Source organism: Pteropus alecto, unplaced genomic scaffold, assembly GCF_000325575.1.
Source record: "Pteropus alecto unplaced genomic scaffold, ASM32557v1 scaffold146, whole genome shotgun sequence".
Classification (NCBI taxonomy): Eukaryota; Metazoa; Chordata; class Mammalia; order Chiroptera; family Pteropodidae; genus Pteropus; species Pteropus alecto.
In genome coordinates this window covers 15,561,230-15,573,065 of record NW_006442107.1, presented here as the reverse complement: position 1 = coordinate 15,573,065, position 11,836 = coordinate 15,561,230, and the positions used below count along the sequence as shown (strand labels likewise).

The window sequence follows — 11,836 nt, the reverse complement described above, 5'->3', positions numbered from 1 at the left end:
GGAAAATATTTTTTCAAATGTATCTTAATTTTATAAACTCTTCTTCCCTGTCTGCCTTCATTCTTTCCATTCTTTATTGTTGGTTGGATATATAGGTGCCATGTAATTTCTTTATTTTTTATTCATATTTATGGGATATAGTCATTGTTTATTTGTCCTCAGTGTGATTCAGTGCTCCCTGACATCTCTTTCCTCCTCTCTGAAACTCAGACCTCTCTTCATCCTGCAGCTGGAGGGGTGGGTATTCCAGTTACCTCTGCTTTTATCTTGTCTGAGGCCACAGAGAACAGATACCTGGGATATGTTGCTGGCCATTGAGGTTGGAATGCCAGTCTGATTTTTACCTGCAATGTTATTGGTAGTTCAGTTTCATAACTCACTCCACTTAGGCAAGACTGGATTCTACTAGTATCTGGGGATGGAAAATTTGTCTAAAGATTCCCATATCCCCCGATTTCAGGGTGGAGCTTTTGAAGCTTTGCTTTTGACAGAGGCAATAAGACCCAATAATTCATTTCTCCTAATTCCTTACCCTTTCCGCCAGCAGCTTTGCTTGTTTCTCTCTTAGGTGAGAAAATCAAATACGACAAATGAAGCCCATAAGTTTTGGCTGCTGTGTTGTAGTCGGGGGTGGGGAGGAGGTAAAAGAGAGGAAAGAGGATAGGACAGGAAGAGGGGGTTGCTGGCTGAAATCTCCATTTATTTTTGTAGAAAATCTCTGCTGGGTATCACCATCTTCCTGCCTTTACTCTTCAGCCTTTCTCTTCCACCAGAGGACACCCAAAAATGGCAAGTCCTGACAGCTGTTCTACTCCTTCCTAGAGGCTTGTTGCGAGGGAGGGAAGGGACTTGTGTTCTTGAAGGTTGTGTACATACTTCCCCCAGGCAGTCCACCCACTTCTCATTCTCCTTTCCTCTCAACTCGGGATTTAATGGTGGGGTTTTCAGTATTCCTTTTCACTCCTTTGTCTTTGCTTGGATCTGTTTCCTGAGGAAGAAGTCACATTCATTTGTGACATTTACTAAATTGTCCTGGCTCTTACTTTTCAATGTGTATAGGACAAAGCCATTCCTTCCTTCGTTTTCTGCTCATGTAATAACTTCTGTTTTTTACGTTTTAGGAATTTAATTTACTTTTGGGAAGGGAGGTCCTACAATCCAGCGTTATTTCTTCTCCTTCTTCAGAGTTCATGCAAACAGTCAGCAGAGGAGCCAACACACACTTACCACTCCCCTAACACACCAGCATTTCCTCATCCTCTGCAGGACGCAGCCAAGCCGCGGAGCACGGCAGATCAGGCCCCGCACGATCTGGCTCCTTTATTCTTCTCCAGGGATCTCTCTCTCCATTCTCAAACTCTGCCCTCCAGCCGACACTCAACTGCTTGAGTTACTGTGCACACCATGCTATTCCATGCCTCCTGTATCGTCTCCTCGGGTTGTCTCCTGCTGTTGAAAAGCCCTTCACCAACACATCTTTCTTCTGTCCTTCCTAAACACACCAATTTTTCCAGATATTCCCCACAGCTCTAGTCCTTGTGACCTAGCAGCCCTCAGCCAACCCCTTTCCCACCAAGGCAGGGTCTGTGCCCTCCTCCGACCTGTCTGCCATGTTCCTCTCACTACATATTGTACTGTTACTCTTTATCCTTTTGCATTATAAGCAATGAGGAACCTAATCCTGCCAATACTTATTTAACCCAGTGAGGGTTCCAGCATGTAATTTGTGTTTGTGATAGTTTTCTATTGTGGCTGTAACAAATTAATACAGGTATATCTACACGATATAATACTACATAGCCATTTAAGATAATACTTAAGAATATCTAATGATGTGAAAAATATCCATGATATATTAAGGTTAGAAAAGCAGATAAGGAAACACCATATATAATCAAATCAAACAAAAATATTCATAGTCTACGGCCATGCTACTCTGAACAAGCCTGATCCCGTCTGATCTCAGAAGCTAAGCAGGGTCAGGCCTAGTCAGTACTTGGATGGGAGACCACCTAGCAAGACCAGGTGCTGTAGGCATAAAAAATTAAAAAAACAAAAAAGAAATAAGGGATTTTAAGCTGACAAGGTCCTTGCAGTCTATGAGGTCAACCAAGGGTTGCCTCGCCTAAAAAATAAAAAAATTTAAAAATTTAAAAAAATTCATATATTTGTTTAGATGAAATCTGAAAGATATACTGTAAAATGTTATTCCTGGTTCTCTATGAATACAGAGATTTCTTCCATTTCTCTATATTTGTCAAATTTCTTTTGTAACCAGAAAATAAATGATAAATGTGATTGACTTTAAAATTGGAGATAGTTTACTCTACCAGAAGCATTTTCTCTCCTTTCAAAAGTGTTATTTTTCAGAAAGATGAACTATAATTAATATAGTAAGCTCCCGTAGGTTAGCTTGCACTCAATCCTTACTTTGCCAAACATCTGCATTCCAAAAACACTTTAAAAGATAATATACTAATGTCTACCTTCCTTATTTTTGGATTTTTTTCTATGAACTAAAAGTTTATAACCCAGGCCATATGAAATTAGAAAATATTTTTGTCACACAAAGATTAATCTTTGAATGATATTTGTATTAATGGTGTCAGGATTAATTACAATAGCAGGATAACACCTGTATAGTGCCTAAGACTAAAATCTCATGTAAATGAACTTATCTTTATAGGTTCAGCTGGATGATCCCTTTTATCTTTTTATACTGGATTCATTACCGGCACTCATCATTGTTAAAAAGTCACTGCCTTCACTTCATGCTTTATGTATTTTTCATTAGTGGTGGGTTTTACTGGTGCTTTTTATGTAGAGAACATAATTTAAAGGAAATTAAACCTCTATGCAGGATAAGATTGTCAGTGTTTGGTCAAATGCTTTATTTGATGTCAAGTAAATTTTTAATAACTATTATTTATCTACACAAATAAAACTGCTAAACTTTAGTACAAAGGCCTGATTCCAAGTCACAATGCTAAATGTAATTATTTAGTACCTGGGAGGCAGCAGACGGCAGGGACCAGCACGGGGTTCAGCATCAGGTGTGCCTGGGTTCAAACGATGCCTCAGCTCTGTCTCTGTGCTCCTGGCTGCTTTCGTAAAATGGACAGTAACTATCGGGGTCTCCTGGGGTTAGGGTGAACAAAATACCTTTCCTTATGTAAATAATCAGTAAATAGTGGTTATCCATATAAATGTATAACCTTTTTACTGAATGTTGTTACTTGAACTACACAATTTAAGAAAATTCAGTAACTGTTTGTTTGTGTTCTCTGTGGTTATTTCAAGACATGTTTTCTTAAGTGTGATAAAGTAATACACGTGTGATAAGAAGCTGCTGTTGTGCAGAAATCTAACTGGCAGAAGTGACAGAAACTTGTATTTGATCTGTTTATAATTTTCTATCACCTCATTTGAATAAAAGTATGAACCTGCAGCCAGTTTCTCCAAAGTGCTTTATAAAGAGGATGCAGTCTCTTTATTTTCCTGTGACAGTGTATAAAAGGACCAAGGCATTTTCAGGTTCAAGTCATAAAAAGGAAAACAAAATGGTACTTCATTTTGGCATCTGAAAGGATGGGAGTCCCAGGACCCTCATTTGTTTAAATAATGTACAAAAAGCAGAAGGTATTGGTGAACTTGGTCTCTGGTGGATGGGCATAGAAGTTATAACCGAAGATGAAAATTAAAATAAGAGCACCTTGTTGGAACTTACCTTCTCCACTTCATTTGGTTTGTTATCACTATTAAGGATATTTCACGTACATGTCAAACTCCAACCTGAGTGTTATTTTGTTAAATAGCAACCATGTCAAAGCCCCAGATAGTATTACAACAAAACCCAAGCATAAAACAGGTATGTTTTTCCCAACTTAAATCCAGAGTGACTAAAAGAGTCAAATTACTCATGTAAAAACGAGGAATAAAAGATGATAAATTCTGAAATCACATTTAAATAATTAAAGATCCCGGGGTCTGCTAATTTGTTTTACTACTTCTTGGGATAAATTTTTAGACTGAATGTTAAGATTCTGGGGCACCATAGGATAGTCTTGTTTGTTAATTTCAGGATATACAAGTTTGTTAATTTTGTGCTAAATATAGGTATGAAGTATTTCAAGTTTTAAAAGCAAATTGCTAAAAGTATTATATTGTTCAGAAAGTTTATAAGGTTTCACAATCATTGTTTTAACACAGAAATCTGTTTATTAAACCCAACAAAACAAAATTATACCAGCCCTCAATTTTTGAATTTTCATTTAAATAAGCAAACTCTAAATCCACACCTTAAAAGATGTTTGTGCATCTATGTATTTCCAAAATACTCATATTTCAATAAGATTTTCACATTATATTCACCAACAGTATCACAAAAGTTTTTTTTGTTTGTTTTTGTTTTTTTGTTTACGTAACTGTAAGGAACAGTAATTCTAGAAACACTAGAAGAAAAAAGCATAGCAATGTCCACAGTTACAAGAAAAAGTGCACATTACTTGGTCACAATCACAGTCATTACTTGAAAAACTATATATAACAAGTAGATAAGAAATATCACTTATGCCTTAAACTCATTATCGAAACCGAATGACATAAATTTTACACGAAATAAGGCAAATTCAGGAATGCACAAAGAATTTGTAATTCAACCAAAGCTGAACAACAGAAAAAAAATTGTACAAGAAGCGTAAACTGATGTTCTTCTCTCTAAGTATTTTAAAAATAGGCTTGCTTCAGTGCACAAAGAAAACACCATTCATGTGTATACAACACTATAAAATAAGAAAGAAGGGCCAAGTATGGGGACTAGGAGGGGAGAGTTCATTGTAAGTTGCAGCTGCATCCACTGAGAGTTCTTTACATCATTTTTACCTAGAACTGTAAATCATACAAATCATATCAGGAGAGGTAATGGTCTTTTGGAAACTATTTCTGAAACAGAAGAAATGAAAAGAAAGCTACACACAAGAGTGCAAAATTTCAGATTGTCACTTGCAACCTCTTAACATTCAGTCATCTACATCCAATTGCCGCTGTAGGACCGGCTATAACACAGCAGCAGCAATCTGGGGTGAGCTGTAAGAAACCAAGGTGTGACTTTTTCCCCCAATGATGTCTTTTTTAATGTTAAAAAATCCTGTGATGAAAAACTCTATGGTAAAGCTGCAGTGTTGCGTGGGATGCTTGAGACCAGCATGAGTGCAGAAATGCAGACTTCTCTTGAAGTAGTTCCTGATATGATGATTTAAAGAACGTAGGCAAGGGTTATTTTTCCAGCATCAAGTGTTATTTTTGTAGAAAGAATTTGGAAAGAGAAGGCAAAGGGATGTGGAAAAGGTACTTACAGTAGTTTTGTCAAAACAGTTTTCTTTTAGGACCTATGAAAAAGTTACCAAAGTAAAAATGACAATTTTGAATGAAAAACAATTTTTTCTTCTTATAAAAATTACATATATTTTTTTTAAAATACAAGATCCTTTTCATTGTTATATCTTGTAGCAACAAGAAATTTTGGCTTTTTTTTTTTTTTTTGCCAGATACTGCAGCTTTCAGTCCAATAAGTCAGTAGCAAATTCCACTAATATTTCAGGTGAATCTGGAACTATTTTTTATACCACAAGCTTCTTCGGTTTTATCCTTGAATCAGGAATATACAGCCTTTTTGCCCCAGATAGTTATGCTGACACACTAAAAACAAAAAGCAGTAGGCTGGACAAAAAGTATCTCATGTACTTCAGAGGTCAGAGTTCCTTTGAAGCACCTTAACACATCACTTTATGGATCAAGGACAATGTGGCATAATGGAAGGATTTCTCTTAAGACTGTGCAGTAAGACCAGAAGCATCTCTGCTGGGAAATCAAAATGTCATTAGTGGAAACTGCAAATTTAGACCTCAGTGAATAGGATCGTCATTTGAGTCAGTTCTGTTGTAAAATAAGATTTTCCAGTTCATCTGCAGAACGCAATAAAAATGCAGCTGATTCTCGATATCCTGCCACGAGCTGTCTCACGGCATTGATTTCAGTTGGACTCAGCTGGGGTCTGGAGCTTGAACTGCTGGAGGATCCTGAACTGGTCGCCAACTGCCTCTTCATGCTGAGATCAGTGGGTCCTACAAAAAATAATCACAAAATTAGACATAAACAATTTCTGTTCTAGTATTTTGAACAATGAGCATAAATCACTGTTCACTTAATTCAGGTATTCTTTCATGAGAAGCTGCTGATACCTTTAATCAGATACCTCTCAGAAAGACTAATTAACAACATTGATGCAAAATGAGCAGCTGGGTATTCTGTTAAACTCTTTCCTTGTCCAGCCTCTAGCAATCATCTCTCATTGTGGAAAGATAGTAAAGACCTTCTCTTAACAAGTGCTTTTTTGGAAAATTTAAGTCTACCTTCCACATGAAGAAACTTCCCTGTAGTGTAAAATGATGGGAATTACAGATGTTTATTTGTCATATTTGTTAACAAATAACAGACCCTACCAATATAGAAGTTGAAACATCCTAGATTGTTCTGCTGCTGGTGCGGGATTACAAACTCATTTTAAAACAAAGGAAATAGCTGAGTGAGTTAAATAACCTGTTAAGAATTCAACTTTTAAGTGATACAATAAGGATGTAAGTTGGGTACTTTTTCATTCTAAGTCAATGCTTTTTTCTCTCAGGTTGATGAGTATTTAAAAATGTAGACATGTTAGAATGAAGTTTGCTTTAGAAGTGAGCAATAAGTAAATGACTAGTACAAACAATACCACAAAGAAACTAGACTTGGAATACTGCTTTAAGTATTGGATTATTAACGTCCTTTATTTATTTGCATAAAACGTGTATCAACACTTTTCTTACATATATTTAAACCAAATCAAATAGGCCTGCTTTTTGATAAGTTTGTAAATTTTTACTTAAAAATTTATATTGTCATTTTTTTATGTATGTATGTACCACATCTTTATCCAATCTGTCGAAGGACACTTCGGTTGTTTCCACGTCTTGACTATTGTGAATAATATTGCAGTGAACTTGAGTACATATATCTTTACCAATAAGGGTTTTCAAATTTTGGGGGCAGATTCCCAGAAGAAAGATTGCTGGGTCATATGGTAGCTCTAATCTTAATTTTTGAGGAACCTCCGTCCCGTTTTCCAATTTACAGCTGTACCAATTTACACACCCACCAGCTGTGTATGAGGGTTCCTTTCCCCCATAACCTCTCCAACACTTGTTAATTTTCTATACTTTTCTTGTTGATGACAGTCATTCTGATGGGTGTGAGGTTGTATCACACTGTGGTTTTGATTTGTATTTCCCTTATAGCTAGTGAGGTTGAACATCTTAAATCTATTGGCTATCTGTATTTCTTCTTGGGAAAAGTGTTCAGGTCCTCTGCCCATTTTTAAATTGGATTGTTTTCTATTGTTGAGTTATATGAGTTCTTTGTGTATTTTGGATATTGACCCCTCACTGGAGGGATTGTTTGCAAATATCTTCCATAAACTTTTTGTCGATGGCTTCTTTTGCTGTGTGGAAGCTTTTTAGTTGATGTAGTTCTAGTCATTTATTTTTGCTTTTACTTCCCTTGCAATTGGGGTTAAAGTCACAAAATCCTCTTTGAGACCAAGGTCAATAAGTTTAGTGCCTATGTTTTCTTCCATATATTTTATTGTTCTTATATTCAATGAGGTCTTATATTCAAGTCTTTAATCCATTTTGAGTTAATTTTTGTGAATGGTGTTAGGAGCCTAGTTACATTTTTTTTTTTGCATGTGGCTTTTCAATTTTCCCAACACCATTTATTGAAGAGATGTTTCTCCATTGTATGTTTTTGTCTCCTTTGTGAAAAATTAGCTGCCCGTATATGTGTGGGTTTATTTTTGGACTTTCAATTTTATTCTATTGGTCTGAAAATGATGAAATATTGCCATTTTTGACAACATGGATGGATCCTGAGTGTGTCATCCTACGTGAAATAAGTCAGATGAAAAAGGATAAGGGCCATGTGGTTTCACTTTTGTGTCAATATAAAATAGAAAGCAACAAATGAACAAACTCAGACAACAGGATGGTGGTTTCTAGAGGGAAGAGAGGTGAGGGGAGGGTAGAGGTCAAATATATGGTGACAGAAGGAGACTAGACTCTGGGTGGTGAGCAAACAATGCAATGCAGATGTTATACTATAGAATTTTATACCTGAAACTTACATAACGTATTAACCAGTGTTGCCCCAATAAATTTAATTAAACATAAATCTAAAGTTATTTAAAAATCTTTAATTTAGACATTTGTGTTAAGATGCTTTGCATCAATTATTGTCGGATTAAGATTTTATTATATACTTAAGTGTTCATTGCTATAGTTCTTACCATTCATTAAGCAATTGCTATTATTATTAATTTACAGTGAGTAATATATGTAAAATCTTTGAATGCAATATTACTAAGCACATAACTAAAGGCAGGCTCCAAAAGCGAAGCTATAACTTGAAAGTATTTTAACAGATTTTTTTCTAAACATATAACTCTTCAGATAATGGTATTCATTTCATGAACTAAACAAGGGATACTATTTTATCATTCTAGTTCTCCTTAAGGCATATGGACACAGGTCAAGGCCCCACCCCCTCCACCCCTACCCTAAAGGGAAAAGACTCCTATCAGCTAGGAGGCAGTTGTCCCATGAGAGAGAAATAGCTTCACTTGTAATTTTAATTAGATCAGAGACAAGACTAGCACACAAGAACTCTGACATCTAAGAGAAACTTATATTCACTTCTGCCATGGCCTTTCAAAGCTTTGATTTTCTAGCAGGAGTTAGCTTCCATTTGTTCATGATATAAAATCATGTTACTGACATAACAAGCTAGAAAGAAGGGAGGGAGGTCACACTGGCAAACAAAATACTGAAGAAGTATTTAAGCAAATAGAGCAGCTAGTTTATTTGGAAGGTTCTAAATGAATTTAGAAAAAAAAAAATCATGAGGGATTTTCCTCTCAGCGATGTAGATCTCCAGTGTTTGGTTGGCTAATTATCACTATTTTAGTAGAAGGTGTAACATTTCGTGATGGTTTTGCTGCCAGGCCAAGTTGTTTGTTGTCATTGTTAACTGGAATTGAGAAAGAGTGGGACTGAGGCTTTAGTTCTTTTTGAGGTGAGAGAGACTTTGATTTTATTCGAATATAGTTGCCTCTTGGTATCCATGAAGGATTGGTTCCAGGGCCCTCCAAGGATACCAAAATCTGTGTATGTTCAAGTCCCTTATATAAAATGGTGTAGTATTTGCATATACCCTATGCACATCCTTCTGTATACTTTATATCATCTCTAGATTACTTAATACCTAATATCATGTAAATTCTATGTGAATAGTTGTTATATACTCTACTGTTTAGAGAATGATAAGAAACAAAGTCTGTACATGTTCAGTATAGATGCAACCACTGTAGTCCAAACTACATAGTACACGTCAGCAACAATGTAACTTTTTGTTTTCAAATATTTTCAGTCCAGGTTGGTTGGATCCATAGATGCAGAACCATGGATATGAATTGAAGACTGTATTGTAGTTTATAGATTACTCTCCACCTTTGGCTCGAGGGTATAAGCCTCAAACTAAGACATGGCTTCCACTTTATTTCAGATCATTATTAACAGACAACTCTAGAGATAGCTCAGTAATTTAGAAGTCATTCTCTTGGTATTCTGGAAGAAGGTTGACTTCATTATCTTGCTTTCTTTTGAATCTACATGATTATGATGGAGTATATAAATCAAAAATAAAAGGAATTATTTTCGATATGTGTTTATTATTCAAATCTTCAAAGTTATAAGGTTGGTCAGGGAAGCAAAAAAATATATAAAAAATTTTCACAAATTGACAAATTATTTAAGGTGCCTCCCAGCACCTTGACCTTCACAAAGGACTTACACTGTGCCCCTCGGAGCCTCTCAGCAGTTCAGCGGGTACAGTACAGCAGGATGACTGGTCCCATTTTAAAGTTAGGGAGACAGTTCCAGACGGATTCACAGGCTTGCCCCAAACCATAAAGAGTTCCTGGTCTTTCTTCCTGCACTACTGTATTTCAGCTCAGAGGAGACTTGAGTAGTTGGATAGAGTAGGACGAATGCTCTCACAGGAAGAGCAAGCAAAAGTGTAAAGCATGGGGACACTGAGGTGTGCTGGCTAGAGCCAAGTGGGAACTGGGCTGTTCATTTGTTTTTTAAGGCAGAATTTATTTCTATTTAAAAATGTCAGAGAGACGATTAAAGGTCCAAAGGCCCAAAGACTTCTGGGTTTAATATAAGATCATACTGAGGTAGTGTCTATTGGCTTCTTCATGGCTAGAGCCTCAATTTTATCCTGGTTAATTATATACCCTCCCTCCCCCCACCAATAACTTCTAGTTGGGTAGTAGTGATTTCCTCTGACTCCTGGCCATCAGTCCATGAATGAAGAAGTAGCAATACCAGAAATAATGACTGAATATTTGCAAAGTCTACTCTAACGTCCTTCTTGCATTATTCTTTGAAACCAGGTCCTCAGCTTGGGTACCTGAGATCTTGAAGAATTTCATCTGGTATTGGGTAATCCTGGCATCAAAAATATGTTGGGAAGTGTTTGATAGAATTCACCAATGAAGTCATCTGGTCCTGTGCTTTTGTTGGGAGATTTCTGATTCATTTGCCTTACTAATAATTGGTCTGTTCAGATTTTCTATTTCTTCATAATTCAGTCTTGAATCTAGGTTTTATGTTTCTAGGAATGTATCCATCTCTTCTAGGTTGTCCAATTTGTTGGCATGTAATTGTTCATAGTAGTCTCTTATGATCCTATGTTTTTCAGTGTTATCAATTGTAATGTGTCCTGTTTTCATTTTTGATTTTTTGAGTTTCCTCTTTTTTCTTGCTGAGTCTACCTAAAAGACTGCAAAACCTATCTTTTCAACAAGTCCACTTTTAGTTTCATTGATCTCTGATAAACCTATCTTTTCAACAAGTCCACTTTTAGTTTCACTGATCTCTTTGATTGTCTTCTTAGTCTCTATTTCATTTATTTCTGCTCTGATCTTTATTTCCTTCCTTCTACTAACTTCAGGCTTTGTTTTTTCTATCCCTTAGGATGTAAAGTTGTTTTTTTTTTTCTTGTTTCTTGAGGTAGGCATTTATTGCTATGACCTTCCCTCTTAGAACTGCATTGCAGATTAATTACTTCCAATTGAAGATGATGCTGGAAGCTCTTCAATCGAACAGTGAAAGGGATTTTGAAATATGAAAATTTACTTTTGCTCTTGCATTAAAGTCTAGAAAACATTGTTGAGCCTGTAGTGTGACAGTAGCTATATCTACTAGAAATTTCTGTAGGAATTGAGATTTAACCTCTTGTTTTAATTTTGACAGTATGGAAAGTTTATTAAGCAGCTAGACATTACTTGCAATTAAACAATGTTGGTCATCAGCAAAATAACTTTATCACAGCATAAAACATGTAAAAAATACTGTTTTGCCTTGTAATTTTAGATTATATTCATCAAGAAACTTGGTCATTTCTGTAACAAAAGTTAATTTCCAAAGCCATTCAGTGTTTGAATATAAAGCTTGAGGGCAGTTCTTGTTCAGAAAAAATTCAATATTAGTCCTAACCTGAAAAAATTTGCAATAAAACTTTACCACTAAGTCATCAAACTGCTGTGCGGTAGTACTAATTAGGATATTCAGATTCTATTTCTGACAAAATTTCTCAAGTGATAATAAAATGGAGAATAAACTTGATACTACTATTTGAATAATATGTGATAGATTCAAATGTTTTCCACAGTCTACCTGAT

The 11,836-nt window shown here is 35.8% G+C and overlaps 1 protein-coding gene and 1 pseudogene across 12 annotated transcripts in view; one reads left to right on the top strand and one right to left on the bottom strand.

Moving 5' to 3' along the window:
* Positions 1 to 1,918: 1,918 nt before the first annotated feature.
* LOC112469276 lies at positions 1,919 to 2,037 on the top strand (annotated as a pseudogene).
* Positions 2,038 to 4,198: 2,161 nt separating this feature from the next.
* NOL4 (nucleolar protein 4) overlaps positions 4,199 to 11,836 on the bottom strand; it is a 276,392-nt gene continuing 268,754 nt past the window's right edge. For 11 of the 12 annotated variants that reach the window (XM_025038637.1, XM_006919989.2, XM_025038634.1 and 8 more), the window contains one exon: positions 4,199 to 6,122. In XM_025038637.1, the coding sequence (XP_024894405.1) occupies positions 5,929 to 6,122 (194 nt within the window). In that variant the 3' untranslated portion in view covers positions 4,199 to 5,928. The remainder of the gene's footprint in view (positions 6,123 to 11,836) is intronic. The other variant, XM_025038638.1, reaches the window with a different exon arrangement.